Source organism: Harmonia axyridis, chromosome 7 (assembly GCF_914767665.1).
Source record: "Harmonia axyridis chromosome 7, icHarAxyr1.1, whole genome shotgun sequence".
Classification (NCBI taxonomy): Eukaryota; Metazoa; Arthropoda; class Insecta; order Coleoptera; family Coccinellidae; genus Harmonia; species Harmonia axyridis.
Window position 1 is genome coordinate 28,365,720 of NC_059507.1, and position 22,374 is coordinate 28,388,093.

Consider the following 22,374-nt stretch of genomic DNA (forward strand, 5'->3'; position numbering starts at 1 on the left):
CGGCCAGGAAAGTTTTTCTGTGTGTTTGGTGGGATTGACGGGGAATTATCTACTATGAGCTGCTCCTCTACGGCACAACTTTAAGGTCAACAACTGGATCATCTGAAGGAAGCAATCGCCCAGAAGCAGCCAGCCTTGGCCAATAGAAAAGGAATTGTGTTCTATCAGGCCAACGCCAGGCCACATACATCGATAGTGACTAGCCAGAAGCTCTGGGAGCTTTGTTGGGAGGTTCTTATGCTTCGACCTTATAGTCTGGACCTGCCACTAAGTGATTATCATCTGTTTCTATCCATGGCGAATATTTTTTTTAATTCCACAGCGGCACCGACTTCATGGTCATTGATCCGCTTTCCTCCTCCTCATTTACATCATAGGTAGGGAGGTAGTCTCACACTTTACGCCACAGGGGATCAGAGGATCGAACTTTGAGACAAACAGGGGGATCAGAGGGTAAGAAAGGTATCACATATAGGGTTAACCGATAGAGGACTTTTTTTAATTATAATTTGTAGAACATACCTAGTGCTTTGAGGTATAGTACATCCAAAGTCACTTGGAGGAAGCCAGAATTTTCGATTATATACAAGTATTATCTAAGTTCCTTCAGGGCCAGTGATTTTATTGCCTTACAATACCTTCAAATGAATCCCGGTATTCAGCGGATCGAGGTATCCACTTCAAATGGACATCTGGCAAGCGTTTTTTTTTTTTAACTAATTCAAATGACTTTGGATATATTATAGCTAATATTTGTTGCGGTATTATTAATTGTTTCTTCTGTATTGTCAGGAATCATTAGTTGTTGCGCAAGATTTGGTAATCTTCGCAGTTGAATATAGGTACGACTAACATAATGTCACGTATTTATCATATCCTCTGGTATTTATGGAAGTCATTTTGGAGGTCTTGGAGAATGCTCATTGAGTCCGTACAGATCAGGTTTCGCTTGTGTTTTGTTAGTATGCAATGTAGTGTTGCCTGTCAGATGGTGTATGTTTCTATTGAATCCATCAGTGTATATAGTCAGATAAGTCTCATCGATTTCATGTGCAGTTATTCTTTTCACAATGTTATTCGGTAGTCTGTCTTTTCCCCAAGCTTGGAGCGATGTATTTATCCTCAAGACGATGCATGTCCAAGGGGCGGGTTGCTGGGATTTGCGTAGGTTTGGAATATATCGGTTTGATGGGAAGATTATATTTCTCTCTGAGTTTAATGTGGCCTTATCCTCAATGGTCTCGTTTTTGTAGGTCTGGAGGAAAAATCATTAATTCGGTTGAGCATGTCGTTATTTATGTGTTCTGATGTTACTGTGGTTTTAGGGGGTGTATCACTGTGTGCATGTCATGGCGTAGATGGAAGGCTATGGTGAGACTTGTTCTCAAGGCTTGGTTCTGTAAGGTGTCCAGGTATTTAAGGTGTGTTCTTCTGGTTAGTGTTGATGATACTACATTGCCATAATCGAGCCGAGATAATATCAGTGTATTGTATATCTGTAGTAGGTTCTTCGCATCCCGTTTGATGTTGGATATGCATTTGAGTAGGTTGATTACCTTTATATATTTTTTCCGAGAGATGTTGTATGCGACCGGTCCATCGAAGTTTTGTGTCGAAAATCATTCCGAGGATTTTACTTTTTGGCTTAATTGTAGCAATCTAGCCCTCAACTATTCGTTTCTCAGACGGCAGAAAAGCATACATGCAGCTTTCTCGACAGAGAACTGGAACCCATATTGGAGCAACAGTTTCTGCTCGGTCGATTTCTGCTTGATAGCGTCCAATACAAGTTCAATAGAACGTCCTCTGTAGAGAAACGTTAAGTTGTCTACATACATGACCATTTTAACTCTTCTCCACTGAAGGGAAGGTTGTAGAAAGCATCTTCATCACTGGAGAAGTCCAAGTCCATGGATTCAGCTTGGTTCTTGTATTGTATAAAGGTTTGCTCGTAGTTGTTAAAGCTGCTTATTGAGTGAAAGTGGTCTGCTAATTTTTCACATATTTCGTTGTGGTCTGTGATTATGTTGTCATCGGAGTGAAGCGATTCTGTACGGTTGCCAGAGAGATTTCCCGAGATAACTTTTATTTTTCTCCATACCTGTGATAAAGGTGTTGATGGTGATATGGATGACACCAACTTGCCTTTGCTTCCAGGATCACCCTGCGAGCTTTAGCTCGCGATTATTTGAACTCTATCATATTCTCGAGTTGTAGGAAGCATCTTTATCACTGGAGAAGTCGAAGTCCGTAGATTCAGCTTGGGTCTTATATTGTGTAAAGGTTTGCTCGTAGTTTTTAGAGCTGCTTACTGAGTGCAAGTGGTCTGCTAATTTTTCACATATTTTGTTGTGGTCTGTGATTTTGTTGTCACCGGAGTGAAGCGATTCTGTACGGTTGCCAGAGAGATTTCCCGAGATAACTTTTATTTTTCTCCATACCTGTGATAAAGGTGTTGATGGTGATATGGATGACACCAACTTGTGCCCTTTGCTTCCAGGATCACCCTGTGAGCTTTAGCTCTGGATCCTTTGAACTCAATCATATTCTCGAGTGTGCAGTTTCTCTAAAATTTCCTTAGTGTATTTTTCTACTAGAAATTACATCTGCAACTTCTTGGTTCCACCAAGGTACAGTTTTTCTTCCTTATCTGGAAGTGTTTTACGGGATACTGACGGATGCTGCATCGATTATGGCTCTAGAAAAGATATCTACCACTTCATCTATATCATAAGGGAGGTCGCCAATTGCTAATGAGGTAGAGAATTTGTCCCAATTGGCTCTAGAGCATATCCATCTTTCATGGTAGGTATGTCTTCTTCATGCATTCTGAATACTCATCTTGAAGGGGAAGTGGTCGCTTAAGTGTAAGTCCGTTAGCGGTTGCCACGTAAGTTTTGGCATTAAAGATAGAGAGGAAAAGGAAAGATCTATGCAGGAGAAATCATGTGATCCAGCACTTAAGTGAGTAGGCGTGCCATTATTGAGTATACATAATTTGTTATTATACAGGATGATTCTTTGACTTGATTCTTGAGGTCAAAAGAAACACTTTCATCATTTATCATTTTTTCCGATTCGGCCCTGTTGAAAAGATATAACCATTTCAAATTTTCAAAATGAGCTAATTCACCCCTGAAAACCGGAACACTGAAGTTTTCTCAAACATAAGATATACCTTTTGAACCTTGGAAATAAGCTACTAAATTAGAAAAACCATCATAAACTCACGTTTAACATTCCATTTGTTGAATAAAGTAGTGTTAATAATAAATTAAATGAGTTATTCCAATTTCGTTGACGCTAAAGATTAAATATTCTCCTCTTGATTTTCTATTTCATTTTCGATAATTATAACGAATTGAGCTCGCTACCACCCATATTAGCTCTGATATTCATATCCATTCATTCATTATATTTCATTTTTATGGTATCGTTGTTTATTTCATTTCGTACAAGAATTGCCATTTAACCTCAAAATCTCAAATAAATGATATTCATCTGTGAAAGTTCTAACCATAGAACTATGTATTATTAGTTCGATGGTTCTAACACAGACTATAGTAGTCTGTGGTTTTAAGTTTGAATTTCAAATTTCGAGTGATGCCAAATATAAACACAGCAGTTCGGTAGAATAATCTATGTTCTAACCTAAAATTTTCATTTACAGTTTACACTGTTATTGTTATGATGATATGATATTTGTTATTATGTTAGCATGAAATGAAAATCAAATTAGCCAAATATTCTTCAATGAACGTTCAAATTACTCTTAAGAGTTGGTTTTTTCGAATTTCTGGTATTTTTATGGGATGTAATGTTCATAATAAAGAAACAGAAGAATGTGTATGGAATCTTGTGTTCGGAGAAGATGTATCACATAAAAAAAGCTATATTTCAAAAATCATTCCTTCGATAGAACCAATTACGAGATATAGTCGAAAATCACATTTTTTTAACGATTTTCAGCAGCCTGTATCTTTTTAACCGGGCCGAATCGGAAAAAAGGTAAAGGAAAAAAGTGTTTCTTTTGACCTCAGGAATCTTGGGTTAAAATATATGTACAAGTCAAAGACTCACCCTGTATATTACAGTTTCTACTTTTTGCCCTCTCACATCCTGTTGGGTAGATTCCCAAATGGGAGAGTAGGCTGAGTCTCTTTGTTATTTTGGTTTGGACCAACTTCGGTAGTACTTTTAAGGAATGCTGCCAATAAAATAAAAGTTGCCATTTTGATTGCCAATGTCCGGAACGGATATAGCACACCAGGAAGAATAAGTCTTTTTATCGAGGCGTTCTCGAGTCAATTTCGAAGGTGCGTCCTCTCTCTGAAGATTGTGGTATTTCATCCCAAGATCACTGATAGAATCACAGAACACTTATTTACAATCCGATTTTTCAACTCTTCGATGTGATTCATTGACGTTCATCATCATCATCATCATAAAGCTTATCCCGTCCACTGCTAAACGAAAGCATCCCTTAACTCTAGCCATTTTTTCGGTCTTGTGCCGTCTGAATCCAGTTTCGAGCTACTCTCTTTATATCGTCTGTCCACCGATTAGGAGTTCATCCTCTACTTCTATATGCCTCATGTCTGGGTCTCCCCTCCACAAGTCTCTTCGTCCACCTTCCATCACTCATTCTCGCCACATGTCCAGCCCAGCTCCACTTGAGCTGTAAGATAGCCTCAACTGCGTCTCTTACTCCTGTTCGGTTCCTTATGGTTTGGTTAGATATCCTATCTCTGAGGGTAACTCCCAGCATTGATCTTTCCATTCCTCGTTGCATCACTTGTATTCTGCAGATGTTATTCTTTGTTAATGTAAGTGTTTCAGCTCCATACGTGAGAACAGGCAAAATACACTGATTGAAGACTCTCCTCTTTAAGCACATTCGGACATTAGCTGTTTTCAGGACATTGACGTTGCATAACCTAAACTCTTCAAATATGGAACCGCAAATACAAAAGTCCAACGGATTCAAATTGGGAGATCTAGCGGGCCATGACACTAGGACTCCTCTATCTCTCTATCTATCTTCTGGGAAACTCTGCAGTAGCATCGGCCATCAAAAAATAATACACTAAGGGTCAGTAGCACCGTTTGAAAAATTGCTGCTAGACTGTTTATCCTTTCTGGAGTTCTAGTGGCAAGAGCACGCGTAGGTACGAGAGGAGGAAAACAGAACACTATCATCTGCGCATGAGCCTCTAGAATTCTTGCAGAAAAGTGCATGAGGATCGATGAATTTGTCACTAAACAAATATAACTTTAATCAACGTTACATAAATATGACCAGTATTACGATTACGCTAAGTGTTTTTGTAGGAGACGGAAATCTAGACGGTGTGCAATAGCGTAGGTGAGTTTGCGCGTAGATCACGTTTTGGCCTCCTCTCACTCCAACCGCAACGATTGGCGAATGGCGTTCGCTCGCCCCAACACAGACAGACTTGGAGACGCACTCGCGTGCGGAGCAGAAGCTCGGGAGAAAAATTGAAATGTCCGCCTTTTCAGTAACGCCGTGACGTTGACGCGCCAATGTACAGCGTCCGCTGGCCAAATAATACCTTACGCGTCGGTTTTAGCGAGAAAAAATGAGACGGAATGTAAAAGTGTTGTTGTTCCTATGCATTTCTTGGATATTTGTCGTTGTTTACTACCTTCAGACTGCGGAAGTTAGCAAGGTTAGAGATTTTTAACCTCAAATTTAGACACCCTCTTGTTCCCTGTTTACAAACAATCTGTGGTTGTTGGGTGGTTTTTCCGGGATGATTATCGGTTCCACGGTAATTGATTCGGGAAAACTGATGGACCAGGGGGAAAATGTGTTGGGAAAATTACGATAATATGTACCTACCTAATTCAAAAATTATTAAGTACAGGAGTTTTTTCCTCTTATCACTCAGACTCTTCAAACACATTAAATTTTGGCGTTTGAATACAAAATTACGAATGAAATATTTGAAATATCTCTACTTAGAAAATAGTAGTTTAAAGGAATTGCATGAAAAAAATTTCATATACCGCATAATCATACCTCTACATGTATATTTAGAAACAGTTTCTAGTAGATATCACATCTTTTTCATTCTAATATTTTCATTTTTAGCCTTCAGAATTAATGAATACATGCAATATTTTTTCCCTCTTATTTTTCTAAGGATACATAATTTTTTTCGTAAAATTGGTTGCATTTTTACAAAAATTATTAATTTCTGTTTTCGATTTGAATATTCTATTCCTGCATTTTATCATTAATTATGCATTATTCAGGAACCTTATTTGGTACTAATGACAATATAGTACCTATATGTATGTATCTTCTTTGTCGTCAGCTTCCAGTTTTACCCTTTAATTGTTGTAGCATGCCAATATCTAGGTGTCTGGTGATTTATTATTTTTAAAAACAAACTCTTAGAATCGTTCGAAAAAAAAAATTGAAATGTCCTGAAACGATGGGAAACATAGTTGCGTGTTGCTATGTATAAAATATAACTAAAAAACGAATAAATATCGTTTATAGTTTGCGTTACAGAGAGCTTTCCACGGAAACAATAAGCGCAGTTTGCGTAAAATAACTCGTTGCGTGTACTTTGAAGGCAGTGCATATTTATACACTCACATCATACCTAATATACAGGGTTAGAACTATTTAGAGGGGCACTACAGGGATATCGAAAATCGTTAGAAATACGGGGTGACTTAAATTATATAAAAGTTGCGTTAGTTAGGGATGCGCTTGTTGGTGTGAACAGATTCAAAATATCTCCAATGGTTCCCGAGTTATCTCGAAAAATCTGAAAATCGAGATTTTCTTTTTTCTATATAACTCATTTATTTTTGCTGGTAACTTCGCGAAATTTGGGTTGTAGCCATTATCCAATGTAGAAATTCTAATGGTGTCTTCAGATTTTTTCTGTTTTCCACTCTACAAAAATATCTAGCCTAAGCCTGTAGTGGCTCTCTGAATTGTTCTAACTCTGAATATACCATGATGAGCAATAAATCCAGAATTTTTTTCTTATTCCAATCCTAGAATAACAAAACTTTCCAAAACATACCTATGATTTTGAAATTTGGAATGATATAAGGAATAATGATATGGTGATATCGTATTTATTCAGAATAAAAAATTTTAGTTCGAACCGCGTAGTGTACCCATAGATATATTTCATTATAAATATTAATAAGATATTCTGTGAGAAAACTGAAAATAATAAACCATTTTGTAAAATTTGTATTGTGTTTTAGTAAAAATAACTAAGTCTTTTGAAAATAATATAAGATTGTGAGCGCACCTCAAAAATACACTAAGAAAAGGTTTCGAATTTGAAAGAAATTGTCGAGTGAAATATATTTCACTCATATATATTTTTTTTCTAAGTGGAGTTAATGAAAGTGTGTTAAAAATAGAATACAATAAAAATAATTGAGCGAGGAAATTCCCAAACGATATGTAGAATTCCAATTTATTCAATCTAATTTATGAAATTTAGACAGTAGGGTGTAAATATACCTATACCTAACTATGAAACACGCACTGAGATATTTTGATATAAATGCACAATTAATAATGAGATTGACCTTTAGAGTAATTTATTGTGCATTTTACATATTTATGCGTTTCTAAATTACTACCATTCATTGAAATTTTCCATCAACATTGTAGATTAATACAATCCAAATCTTGTGAAGAGGTTTCATACACTATAGGAGAAGTATTTTAGTCATTTTTCTGAACCATGAAGCTAAAGAGCTCATTGATTACAGTAGTTTTCAACAAAGTTGGGATTGTTTTCAAAATATTCAGAATAGTCAGTTGGATGAAGATACACCGATTTAAAAGTACAATATAGTCTGGTTCTGTTTTCGGATCTGGATAGGTCAGGAAAAAAGAGTTGGAAAATGTACCATTCCTCCGATAGTTCTCACTAAACATCGAATTGTGCCCACCCTTTGCATTGTGTACCGACTTTTATGTGCAACAAATTGAAGGAAAACGAGTGTAAAATTTGCATTAACATCCGAACAGAACTCGTTGAAATGATTTAGATACTCACTCAGTAGCGTATCCAGAAGTTAGATCTGATGGTAATGGTCAGTATTGAATCTTTGTATCCTGGGGGGTAATTATGACCCCCCTTAGTTAGACTGATAATTAATTGAGAAATAATCTATTTTGAGATTGAAATTATACATTTCATTAAATACATAAAAAATATTGATATGACAGATCCGGTTGAGATTTATAAGCTCCTTATTGATGGCTTACAGTCTACGTTTCCAAAATAAGAAAGTGATCTGAACATTTTTTTCAACTATGCCAGCCGCAAAAGAGCCTTTTATTCATCCGAAAGAGTGAAAAATAATTTGAGGAATATTTTGTCCTAAACAGTAAGTATTGTTTATCGAATCAGAATCAGTGTGAGAAATTGATTATGATTTTTATGATGCCAAGTCCAGCGTTAAAAAAGTTCTTTCATAAATTACCTAGAAAGTTTTTTATTTTTTAAAATTTTAGCATCCAAGGAAAGTATTTTTGATATTGTTATTTTTGTTTTAGAGTTATGTTTTATTTGTTCACATTTCTTTCGTTCCACCAAAAATAGCGTTTTATTTCTTTATTATATGTATGTATTTTTTTATTCTGAATATTCATTTTTTTACTTTCATATTTTATACTGTATGTAGTTTATTATTCTTATATTTACTGCCCTAAAATCATTTTAAAATAGAGTATACTGCGAATTCGCGATTCCAAGACCCATTATAAAAGAAATACAGAATTACTGGTGGAATCTTCAGTTAGACCACCTAGTGATCACTGCCTAATACACCTTCCCAGAGGTGACTCTGCTATGCGGCAGCCAGCTTACACCCGCCGGGGCCGCACTAGAGTGTGGCGCGAAACCCATAACGCCACCTCTCGGGCAGACAGAGTCACTACAATATTATTCACGTTATTCATTCAATTTAGTATGTGAAAATAATCTACCGCATTCTTCATTATCGCACTCATAATCTTGCCGATCCGAGCTAAGGTCTTTTCAATCAATTCTACCAGCCTACCTAACCAACATTTCGACTCTTCAGCTATTCAAAACATACACTTTCATGAAAAATGAATGGTATACGCATATTACCTACATATAAGGAATGAATTGACAATTTAAAAAAAGAAGAATGATTTGGTGTCGGGAGCTTTCAAGTGACCATCAAAGTCATTGTTATATGCCGTTGAATGATTCGTAAAAAATATACCTATGTATATACTTACTTGATGATCGAAAACTGAGGTTTGATCTCATTTTAAAACATAGAGGGACTTGATGAATTTCATATTTGTGATAATAATAGTATAGATATAAAACAGAATATAAAATTTGATTATTGTAGGTTATAGTCGACCATCGTTTCATCATCGAGATAAATGATCTGAAATAATACTCAAGAACTGTTATTATTATTCCGAAAACATTTGCAAGTGTTTCTCCTTCTGGCTCCTGAACCGATACTAGTATTAACTTATAGTTAATAAAAGCAGTAGAAGCTAAAATTAGGGTTGAATATCAATTGATTCCGTTCAAAAGGACCGCTCGGTTACTGATCTTCACTGTTGTAATAATAAGGAAAGTGTGGTATCCAATTAAGTAGAGTGTAGTGGTTATTAGACACAGGTGTGTAGGTTCACACCCTTTCTATGCTATTGAATCTTGAAAATAATCAATGTCTAGGCGCGTTTCTTGCTAATTTGCCAGAAATGAATTTCTTCAATGGACAACTATCAATTTTTCAATAATTACAATATTATTGACAAATGATTGAGAGTTTATGATTTGTTTTGAGCTTATGATAAAATTTCTCGAATTACAATTAACATCATCCAGAAGATGAAAATAAGAATGACGAAAATGTATTTTTGAAGATTTTAGAAGGTGACTATTTTCACTGTTTTAAATAACATAATTATAAAATTATTCTTCAGGGAAAAATTTTTTGATCACAATGATCACAAAATGTTATTTCTTGAACTCTTCTTCAATTTCAAGAAAAACATTCTTTTTAATTTTTGGAAACTTTCAAATGGGGTTATTTTTAATGTAAATTCTCCTATATTTTCGACTAGGATTCTCCGCCTTAAAACTTTTGACCTAATTTGGTAACATCCTATTTAACTCAACAACTTTTATGTTGCGTTGATCTTTATATTCCGAATATCAAGTTTTCATTTACTATCACAAGGATAGACAGACGAAAAATAGGATTACGGAGGAATAGGAATACGAAAAAACCCTCAGAATTCACTTCGAGTAACTCACATGACATCCGCCATTAACTAACCTGGTTAAAAAAAAGTTGAATCTTCAGGATGGACCATAGTGAGTGTTCTTAGATATGAAGAGCTGCGATTAGCATATATATGCAGGAGAGGGATAAAAACATCTTTAGTATAATCCTATTCAAAACATTTTCTGGATTTTAATGATGCACTAGAATTATTGTTCCTGCTGGTGGGATTTGTCTTGAAAATGAAATAAAACATTTGTCAAACCCTGCGCGGAAAATAGAGACTGGAAAGTTTTCCATTCTCCAGGGGCGTAGGATGCTGCATTCATATTGAACCAACTGTTTTCTGGATCATCACACTCCAAATATTTATCAAGTTCTCATTTTTTTAATGTCACTAGGAGGGACAGACGAAAAATAGTATGACAGAGAAATAGGAATACGATAAATCTCGCAGAATTCACTCCAAGTTAGCTCACATTACATCTGCCGTTAGCTAGCCAGGATTAAAAAAAAGAAGAATCTTTTGAATAGACCCTTGTAAATGATCTAGATATGAACAGCTGCCATCAGCATATATGCACGAGCGGGACAAAAACATTTTTAGTATAATACCATTCAAAACATATTTCAGATTTTAATGATGCACTAGAATTATAGTTCCTGCTGGTTGGGATTCGTCTTAAAAATGAAATAAAACAATATTTGAGAAATCCTGTGCAAAAATAGAAACTAAAGAGTTTTTCTCCCTGCAGCGGCATAAGATGCTGCATTCACATTCAACGAACTGTTTTCTGGATCCAACTACTCCAATTATCAAGTTTTCAGTTTTTACTTGTCACAAGGATGGACAGACAAAATATAGGATTACACAGAAATAGGAATACGAAAAAACCAGCAGAATTTATTCCAAGTTAGCTCACATTACATCTGCCATTAGCTAACCTGGATTCAAAAAAAGATGAATCTTCTGAACGAACCCTCATAAATGCTCTGGATATGAAGAGCTGCCATCAGCATATATGCACGAGCAGAAAAAAAAACATTTTTAGTAGTCAAAACATATTCCAGACTTCAATGATGCACTAGAATCAAAGTTCCTGCTGGTTGGATGCTGCATTCACATTCAACGAACAGTTTTTCTGGATCCACCTACTCCAATTATCAAGTTTTCAGTTTTTACTTGTCACAAGGATGGACAGACGAAATAAAGGATAACAGAAAAAGGAATACGAAAAAACCAGCAGAATTTATTCCAAGTTAGTTCACATTACATCTGCCATTAGCTAACCTGGATTCAAAAAAAGATGAATCTTCTGAATGAACCCTCATAAATGCTCTAGATATGAAGAGCTGCCATCAGCATATATGCACGAGCGGGACAAAAACATCTTTAGTATAATCACATTCAAAACATATTCCAGATTTTAATGATGCACTAGAATTATAGTTCCTGCTGGTTGGGGATATGTCTAGAAAAAGGAATAAAACAACATTGGGCAAACTCAACTCGAAAAATAGAAACTAGATAGTTTAACATTCTCCAGATGCGTAGGATGGTGCATTCACATTCAACCAACTGTTTTCTGGATGATCATACTCTAAATATCAAGTTTTCCTTTTTTATTTGTCACAAAGATGGACATACGAAATATAAGATAGCAGAGAAATAGGAATACGAAAAAACCAGCAGAATTTATTCCAAGTTAGCTCACATTACATCTGCCATTAGCTAACCTGGATTCAAAAAAAGATGAATCTTCTGAATGAACCCTCATAAATGCTCTGGATATGAAGAGCTGCCATCAGCATATATGCACGAGCGGGACAAAAACATCTTTAGTATAATCCCATTCAAAACATATTCCAGATTTTAATGATGCACTAGAATTATAGTTCCTGCTGGTTGGGGATATGTCTAGAAAAAGGAATAAAACAACATTGGGCAAACTCTACTCGAAAAATAGAAACTAGAGAGCTTAACATTCTCCAGATGCGTAGGATGGTGCATTCACATTCAACCAACTGTTTTCTGGATGATCATACTCTAAATATCAAGTTTTCATTTTTTATTTGTCACAAGGATGGACAGACGAAATATAGAATAACAGAGAAAAAGGAATACGAAAAAACCAGCAGAATTTATTCCAAGTTAGCTCACATTACATCTGCCATTAGCTATCCTGGATTCAAAAAAAGATGAATCTTCTGAATGAACCCTCGTAAATGCTCTGGATATGAAGAGCTGCCATCAGCATATATGCACGAGCGGGACAAAAACATCTTTAGTATAATCCCATTCAAAACATATTCCAGATTTTAATGATGCACTAGAATTATAGTTCCTGCTTGTTGGGGATTTGTCTGGAAAAAGGAATAAAACAACATTTGACAAACCTACGCGGAAAATAGAAACTGAAGAGTTTTTCACCCTGCAGGGGCGTGGGATGCAGCATTCACATTCCACCAACTGTTTTCTGGATCATCAAAAATCAAATATCAAGTTTTCATTTGTCACAAGGATGGACAGACGAAATATAGGATAACAGAGAAAAAGGAATACGAAAAAACCAGCAGAATTTATTCCAAGTTAGCTCACATTACATCTGCCATTAGCTAACCTAGATTCGAAAAAAGATGAATCTTCTGAATGAACCCTCATAAATGCTCTGGATATGAAGAGCTGCCATCAGCATATATGCACGAGCGGGACAAAAACATCTTTAGTATAATCCCATTCAAAACATATTCCAGATTTCAATGATGCACTAGAATTATAGTTCCTGCTGGTTGGAATTCGTCTTAAAAATGAAATAAAACAACATTTGAGAAATCCTGCGCAAAAAATAAAAACTGAAGAGTTTTTCACTCTGCAGGGGCGTAGGATGCTGCATTCACATTCAACCAACTGTTTTCTGGATCATCAAGAATCAAATATCACGTTTTCATTTTTTATTTGTCACAAGGATGGACAGACGAAGTATAGGATAACAGAGAAAAAGGAATACGCAAACACCAGCAGAATTTATTCCAAGTTAGTTCACATTACATCTGCCATTAGCTAACCTGGATTCAAAAAAAGATGGATCTTCTGAATGAACCCTCATAAATGCTCTAGATATGAAGAGCTGCCATCAGCATATATGCACGAGCGGGACAAACACATCTTTAGTATAATACCATTCAAAACATATTCCAGATTTTAATGATGCACTAGAATTATAGTTCCTGCTGGTTGGGGATATGTCTAGAAAAAGGAATAAAACAACATTGGGCAATCTCTACTCGAAAAATAGAAACTAGAGAGCTTAACATTCTCCAGATGCGTAGGATGGTGCATTCACATTCAACCAACTGTTTTCTGGATGATCATACTCTAAATATCAAGTTTTCATTTTTTATTTGTCACAAGGATGGACAGACGAAATATAGGATAACAGAGAAAAAGGAATACGAAAAAACCAGCAGAATTTATTCCAAGTTAGCTCACATTACATCTGCCATTAGCTAAGCTGGATTCAAAAAAAGATGAATCTTCTGAATGAACCCTCATAAATGCTCTGGATATGAAGAGCTGCCATCAGCATATATGCACGAGCGGGACAAAAACATCTTTAGTATAATCCCATTCAAAACATATTCCAGATTTTAATGATGCACTAGAATTATAGTTCCTGCTTGTTGGGGATTTGTCTGGAAAAAGGAATAAAACAACATTTGACAAACCTACGCGGAAAATAGAAACTGAAGAGTTTTTCACCCTGCAGGGGCGTGGGATGCTGCATTCTCATTCAACCAACTGTTTTCTGGATCATCAAAAATCAAATATCAAGTTTTCATTTTTTATCTGTCACAAGGATGGACAGACGAAATATAGGATGACAGAGAAAAAGGAATACGAAAAAACCAGCAGAATTTATTCCAAGTTAGCTCACATTACATCTGCCATTAGCTAACCTGGATTAAAAAAAAGATGAATCTTCTGAATGAACCCTCGTAAATGCTCTGGATATGAAGAGCTGCCATCAGCATATATACACGAGCGGGACAAAAACATCTTTAGTATTATCCCATTCAAAACATATTCCAGATTTTAATGATGCACTAGAATTATAGTTCCTGCTGGTTGGGGATTTGTCTGGAAAAAGGAATAAAACAACATTTGACAAACCTACGCGGAAAATAGAAACTGAAGAGTTTTTCACCCTGCAAGGGCGTAGGATGCTGCATTCACATTCAACTAACTGTTTTCTGGATCATCAAGAATCACATATCAAGTTTTCATTTTTTATTTGTCACAAGGATGGACAGACGAAATATAGGATAACAGAGAAAAAGGAATACGAAAACACCAGCAGAATTCATTCCAAGTTAGCTCACATTACATCTGCCATTAGCTAGCCTGGATTCGAAAAAAGAAGAATCTTCTGAATAGACCCTCGTAAATGTTCTGGATATGAAGAGCTGACATCAGCATATATGCACGAGCGGTACAAAAACATCTTTATTATAATCCCATTCAAAACATATTCCAGATTTTAATGCTGCACTAGAATTATAGTTCCTGCTTGTTGGGGATTTGTCTGGAAAAAGGAATAAAACAACATTTGACAAACCTTCGCGGAAAATAGAAACTGAAGAGTTTTTCACCCTGCAAGGGCGTAGGATGCTGCATTCACATTCAACTAACTGTTTTCTGGATCATCAAGAATCACATATCAAGTTTTCATTTTTTATTTGTCACAAGGATGGACAGACGAAATATAGGATAACAGAGAAAAAGGAATACGAAAAAACCAGCAGAATTTATTCCAAGTTAGCTCACATTACATCTGCCATTAGCTAACCTGGATTCAAAAAAAGATGAACCTTCTGAATGAACCCTCATAAATACTCTAGATATGAAGAGCTGCCATCAGCATATATGCACGAGCGGTACAAAAACATCTTTATTATAATCCCATTCAAAACATATTCCAGATTTTAATGCTGCACTAGAATTATAGTTCCTGCTTGTTGGGGATTTGTCTGGAAAAAGGAATAAAACAACATTTGACAAACCTTCGCGGAAAATAGAAACCGAAGAGTTTTTCACCCTGCAGGGGCGTAGGATGCAGCATTCACATTCAACCAACTGTTTTCTGGATCATCAAAAATCAAATATCAAGTTTTCATTTTTTATTTGTCACAAAGATGGACAGACGAAATATAGGATAACAGAGAAAAAGGAATACGAAAAAACCAGCAGAATTTATTCCAAGTTAGCTCACATTACATCTGCCATTAGCTTGCCTGGATTCAAAAAAAGAAGAATCTTCTGAATAGACCCTCGTAAATGTTCTAGATATGAAGAGCTGCCATCAGCATATATGCACGAGCGGGACAAAAACATCTTTAGTATAATCCCATTCAAAACATATTCCAGATTTTAATGATGCACTAGAATTATAGTTCCTGCTGGTTGGGGATTTGTCTGGAAAAAGGAATGAAACAACATTTGACAAACCTACGCGGAAAATAGAAACTGAAGAGTTTTTCACCCTGCAGAGGCGTGGGATGCAGCATTCGCATTCAGCCAACTGTTTTCTGGATCGGAAATGAATTTCAGCCGAGCAAATCTACGAAATCGTGATACTGAATTGGCGTCGACTGATTTGAATTCTAGATGAGTACGCCTCGCAAAGCCTCCGGATAATCATTGTCAGGTATTATTACCTTCTAGGTAGGGTTGGAATCAAAGCCTGACGTGGAAATGTGCTATTTCTGGAACGTTCTGTTTGCTCTTTGTCTTCAACCGGGGGGATTTTGTTGGTTCTCGCTTATTTTCATAACTGAGTTCTGTAAATATTTGTCAGCTTTTGATTTCGCCGCATTGTGAATAACTCAGCGACTAACGAGAAAACCATTCGAAATATTTCGAATTAAGGATGAAGGATATGCAGTTATTACATCGGACAATAGAAGACAGGAAGTGGGAGGCTCTATTGGAGGTTTCCTTCTGCAGGAAAAACAAAACCCACCTCTACTTTAGAATCGGATGTGTGATCATGCTATTAAAAAAAATGGAGGGGTTGCTGATGACCACATTGGGGTGGAGTTTAGTGTTTGGAATGTATCAAAATTGGACATCCTAGAAACAAAAATGCACGTGTCCTTTGAAATTTTGATCTAACAGCTCTTTCTGACTTACAGGATCGGACAAGTTTTCGTGGGAACGTTAAAAACTAAAATCCTTTCTTCTAAAAATAAATTAATTTGAAAATCGAATTAATCTATACCATTCTAATATTAGCCTCACTCCAGCTAACATTTTAGACCTTACAACTAAGGATTCTAACTAAAATTCTTATATGGGGTGTTTCCCAATTAGACGTGAACCTTGAAGGAGGTGTTAGTATCCCTCATTTGATGTTGATTGAGCCATATTTATTGATAACCGAAAATGTTTTTCAAAAATTTCTCACCTTCATTTTTTGTCAATTCTTATCTACGTTGACCAAAATTGATTTTAATTTTGGATTATTTTCATCAGGTAAGGATATGATATGTATATGAAGAAAGCAACACTATGCTGTTATTCTCATGAACTGCATAAACAAATCAACATTTACAATTGAAATAACAATTTTAGAAATTTTAAATCAATTCTTTGGTTGATAATGACTCTCAATCAATAAATGATAACTTCAAATTATAAAAGTTTGATGAGTCTAATTGATGAAGGATATTCAATAGAAATATCAAAAAAACACTTACGTTTAGTCAATTTGAAGTTTCTCAATTGCAATTTTTGTGAAGTAGATATACAAGTGGTGAGTTGGTAAATTCAGTAATTTTGTAGAACTAGAAGGCAGTGATGAGGAAAAATTGTATTAGCGAATACAAAAATTCCGAAACGTACGTCTGTCTTTATGTTAATTTAGTTATTCAATTTTTTAACCGTTCACTCTATTTGTACAGTTTTAGTTATTTTGAATTTTCTTTTGGTTGGTTATTAATTTTGTCATTTTTAGAATTGGAATTTTATTCCAAGACAAAAATGAACCGAATATATCATAAAGATATGATTGTGAAGGAATATGCACAAAATTGTAAACTTGTTGATGTTGATAATAAAGGAATAATAATAAATCAAATAATATATAAAGGATATTCCAATAAGAGTTGTCCTTTTGAATAGTTCGCCATCTGGGCAGCTATCACATTAGAAGCTGTCATCTCTTGACATTTAACTAGTAATAACTATGCAATTGCTAAAAATGGAATGATACATGCTCCAACAAAGCATTGGAATTGTTAATATTCAGTACCAAATGCTGAAATAGTAATTTACGTAACAAGTCCGGAAAATAGGGTTTTTTTGGACGAATAGACAAAATTCCAGGACGAGCGTAAGCGAGTCCTGGAAGTCTGTGAGTCCAAAAAAACCATTTTCGGGCGTGTTGCGTACAATATTTTTTCGGCAACCATGTAAAATAACACTATCGCTGCTGCTTTCCATATTTTATTGCGATTGCGATCAAAAAACATGCAAATTTTTGACAACTAATTTCATATATGAACTGTCAGCCGTTATCTCGGTTGCTATGGATTCTATGATTCTTTTCCGGCCTAGTCCGGGAAGTACGTACTTTCCGGACTAGGCCGGGAAATGCTACTTTCTCAGAGAAAAAGCTTCCGGGAAGTGAGCACTTCCCGGATGGTTGCCGAAAAAAGTTTTTCCGTTGGTTAAATGTTTTCGGCAGGACGAATTCCAGACACTGAAGTAACTCTTGAAAACTCTATTACTGCTTAAGATTTTACCACACCAAAATTCAACTAATTAAATGTTCCTGTTAGGAATAAAACCTCCTAAAATAAACATTATTATGTTGAACAATTTGAATAGATTTTCAAACGTATTACCAAACAAAAGCTTACTTCTCGCTTTTTGTAATAGCCTTCATACATATCCTTGAGTACCAATCTTTCATGTACGGTGTGTTCCTTATCAAGCTTTCCTTTCTTCTTCAATTTGTTGTGAAACACCTTCAATTATAAATTTCTTCAAAGCCTCATCAGGAGGAGAACTCCACGCAATTCAATTTTCTGTGAACAGAACCGACCAACTTATATCAAGGCAGACTTTCATTACACACCGCGACAAACAAAGTTAGCACAGAAATCGTTTACATGGGTGGATAATCTACGTCTTGGAAATTAACTAAGGAGGTGTCGAAAAGCAGCAGCATTGCACCTTGTTGCGAAGCGCTCAACCAAGCACTTCGTTAATTGAATTGCTTTGCTCGAAGTTTCCTATTTGGAGATCTTCGAGATTTCCACTTCTAAGTCGTATTTTTTTTTTGGACGTTTTCGATATGCCGCCCTATACGATTTGTCAGGTGTTGTGTTAATTGAGTTTACCACCGATGTCTTTTTCTATTTTTAAAACGCCCACTTCTCTGGACTTTAATATTAGAGCAGGTTGCAATATTTAGAGGACGACATTGACATAGAACATTCAATATGGATGTCTAAAAATAGATATCGGTTTTTGATGCAGGATTGGATTTACGTAATTCGAATGGTTGTTAGGTTTAGATTTAATCATAAAGGAAAACCTTCGAGCATTATGAGTATGAAAGGTGAACGATTGTCAGATTTACTGATAATAATTATTGTCGTCAGTTTGTATAATACTACTACTGAAATGTTTGTTTTTCTATCATTCATTCATCCAATATTCCCAAAGTATGGATTTCAGTGCCTTGAAATAGTTTGAAATAATTTTATATGAATTGCAAAGGATACCGCACAGTTCATCAGGGAAAGAGGCCTCCAGTCGAATTGACTGAATTTTTGATATGTTATAGTCCACATCATCCAAACAAAAAGTTCAATAGGCAAAAATTTTTCTATAGGCTAGTTTCGATGCAAGAGGCCCTTGAAAATTCTCGTTTGTTCTCCATTGTTAAACAATACAAAATATTATCCTGGATAATCATCACTCTTCTATGAGTAATCAAGATGTGATCAGCAGAGGCGGATCCAGGATTTTAAGGACCCTACGCTTGAAAAATTTTGCCCCCCCTCCCCTTTCCTTTCTTTCGAATCAATTTTTTATTTAGAATTCAATGTTTATACAACAAACATAAATTTAATTGATGAAATATAAGGTACCTACATCAATTCAAATATAACAAATGAATCGAAATTAACACAAATGTAACAACTTCACAAGAATAAATCAAGTACAAATACAAAATATTTCCAGAAATATAATCACCTTTAACAATAAGAATACAAATCAATATTTCTTCCTAAACATAAGCATGAAAAATTATTGAAAAATATAAGGGAAATATAATATAAAATAGCTCTCTCTCTTTCCCTCTCGAATGGAGACATCATAGAGTGCAAATCTGAAGTCGAATTTTTGGGAATAACCCTAGATTGCGAGCTTCTGTAGAATAAGCATATTAAGGTTTCTGTTAAGGCCTTGATGGCGTGCAGAAGTCTGGCTAGTAAGATTTGGGTATGTAATCCCAAATTATTGTGATGTGTACGTCATGATCTTGAGATCGAAAATAATGTTATGGAGCAATCGTCTGGCATGCCAAAGCAGGCCACAACAGCATGAGTAGATCCCTCGATAGAATATGAAGATTGGCCTGTGTTTGTATCATTGAATCTATGACAAACTGCCCAACTAGGGTATTGGAGATCTCTAACAGATCTCACACCTCTTCATTTTATGATAGAATACCCATGAGGCCATTCTAAGACTGTCCAGGGAAGGTACTGGCAATGGGAAAATTAGGAATCAGTGAGCTTGGTCCTTTTTGACTAATTACAAACCATCCCAGTAACGAGATGATAAGGAAAACTAGCATCGAGAAAACCTTCACTACGATGCTAAGTAGAAAAAAAGTTTGTAAAGGAAAGTTCCCAATCCTTGGCCTCAAAAAGAATGGCATCAAATGGTTATAAAACCACAACGAAGATTGGGGCTGAAGTAATCGGGGCTGGCACCAAATGCTCATCATCTTTAGACCAAGTCCAAGTGTCTTTCAGGCAGAGATACTTGCAATCAATGTGTGGAAATGAACCTAATAAAAACCTATCAGAAATGTGATATAGCGATGCATATTCACACATTCTGACTGGAATCAGATCATTGAGCTCATATATCGATTCTAGGAAATTAAAAGAAATAGGAGAGAAAATCAAGGTCTGTTTAATGTGGATTCCCGGTCAGTGGGGAATCAAAGGTAATGAAGAGACCAACACTCTTCCACTCATCCACATGAAAGAGTTTCAAGAGAGGGAAAGAACCGAAAGAGAAACACTGGCGGAACCTTCCTGGGTTGGGTAATTCCAAAAAGTTTTGAGATACTTTGATACTGCGATCTAAGAAGTATCTGTATCTTAGCGAGAATATGCTACATTTTCTCACTTGCTTCCTTACAGGACATTGCTTCCTCAGGAAGCACCCCGGGAGAACGAGTCTAGCAGAAAAATAGTACAGATTCTATGGGAAGACAGAAGGAATTCCGAATTACCCGGTGACGGAATGCCTCACCATCTTTTGCCAAAGCAAAAAATGCTTTAGACAAGAGACTTGTAGAAGTGAGGATGAGCACGAGAATAGCCTAGGGAGATACACCCACTTACTCAACCCAATTCGTGCTTGTAATGGTAGGTTCAAACCCTGCCCCTACTGGGTTGAGGAATCACTAAATCTTAGTGATGTGAGAACGCATTTCTCTAGGACAAAACCCCCTTTCTGCCTTCATAAGGTCCTAGAAGCCATCCTAGATACTGTTGTCACATAAATATGGATTATTTTTTTCAAGAATCTTTGTGATTTTTTTCTGGATCTGATGCATAATTGCCACAAAATTTTGTTCATAAAATCCTTAGTTTCGAAATTATCAAGGAACCAAACTTTTAATTTTACTCATTAAAAAATTTGCATTCGAGATCTGAACATACCCTGAGACTTTGAAATCTCTAGGCTTTTCTGTTCGAAAGTTATTGTATTGAATTTGATGAGAGATTCCTCATCTGTTTCGAACCCTATCAATTGAAATTATCGCTGATGGCTCAAATTTCGAAAATATATAAACATCGAGGCGAAATAATCTAGTGCTCTATTCATGGAACAAGCACTCAAAACGAGACTCAAAAACATAATTTGCTTGATATATGAGCGTCTGGATAAGGTAATTGAATATGATGAAACTTTTGCTCTTTCAAATTTCCATTAGAATAAAGTTGATAATTCGTAGCTCATCGAAACTAGAATCGAATTGCACTCGATATCCTACTTCGTAACCTTGGCATTCGGATTTCACAATGCGAAATTATGAAAATGAAAGGATTCCTCATCATCTGAAGAATCTCAGGTAGCGTCTTATGTAACAGTATGGTTTGAATAGAATTCACTCATTTGTTCGAGAAATGAAAGGCTCTTTATCTAGTACAGGTTAGTGAGCGGATTTCGTGATGTTCTTACTTTCGGACATTGAGATATTTACACACGTAATAAGTTAATAGATGATTGTGAGTTGCATCTTCGAGTTCAGGAGTCCAATTCGTATTTCAAGACGAAAGCCATTTGAACTTTAAGCAATTCGATCTGGTAATTCCCGCAAGCGGACATTCTCTCACTGGATATAATCGTCCGAATTTCAGTTTCAACCGGTAAGATGTTCGGAGTAAATGAGGAATGTTATCTATCACAGTTTGGGATCTTGGCAAATTCGACTTCGTACTTTCAAATCAACTTTTTTTTACATCTCGAAATCAAGATAATTTTGAAACTATGTTTGAAAGGGGTTTATACCATGTGGCATTCTCGTGATCGGCCAAAGTTCAACTACTCCTCTCTCCTCCGCGTTTTTGGGATCGCACCACTTTCCATGATGAGTGAAGCAAACTCAAAGGTTTCTCTTAATACTGTCTGTTAAGGGTACGCTTACCAAAGCACCAACTTTTTGGAATACAAAAATTTGTTTTTATTTCTACCACGGATTGGGATACCCTTAGATTCTGATAAAACACTTGGGTTTTTATACTTGTATTTGAACAATAACATAC

At 35.8% G+C, this 22,374-nt stretch overlaps 1 protein-coding gene across 1 annotated transcript in view; it reads left to right on the forward strand.

The window, feature by feature from the left end:
* Positions 1-5,453: 5,453 nt before the first annotated feature.
* LOC123684986 (polypeptide N-acetylgalactosaminyltransferase 2-like) overlaps positions 5,454-22,374 on the forward strand; it is a 183,494-nt gene continuing 166,573 nt past the window's right edge. Inside the window, exon 1 of the mRNA XM_045624531.1 lies at positions 5,454-5,690. Within this exon, the coding sequence (XP_045480487.1) occupies positions 5,601-5,690 (90 nt within the window). The 5' untranslated portion in view covers positions 5,454-5,600. The remainder of the gene's footprint in view (positions 5,691-22,374) is intronic.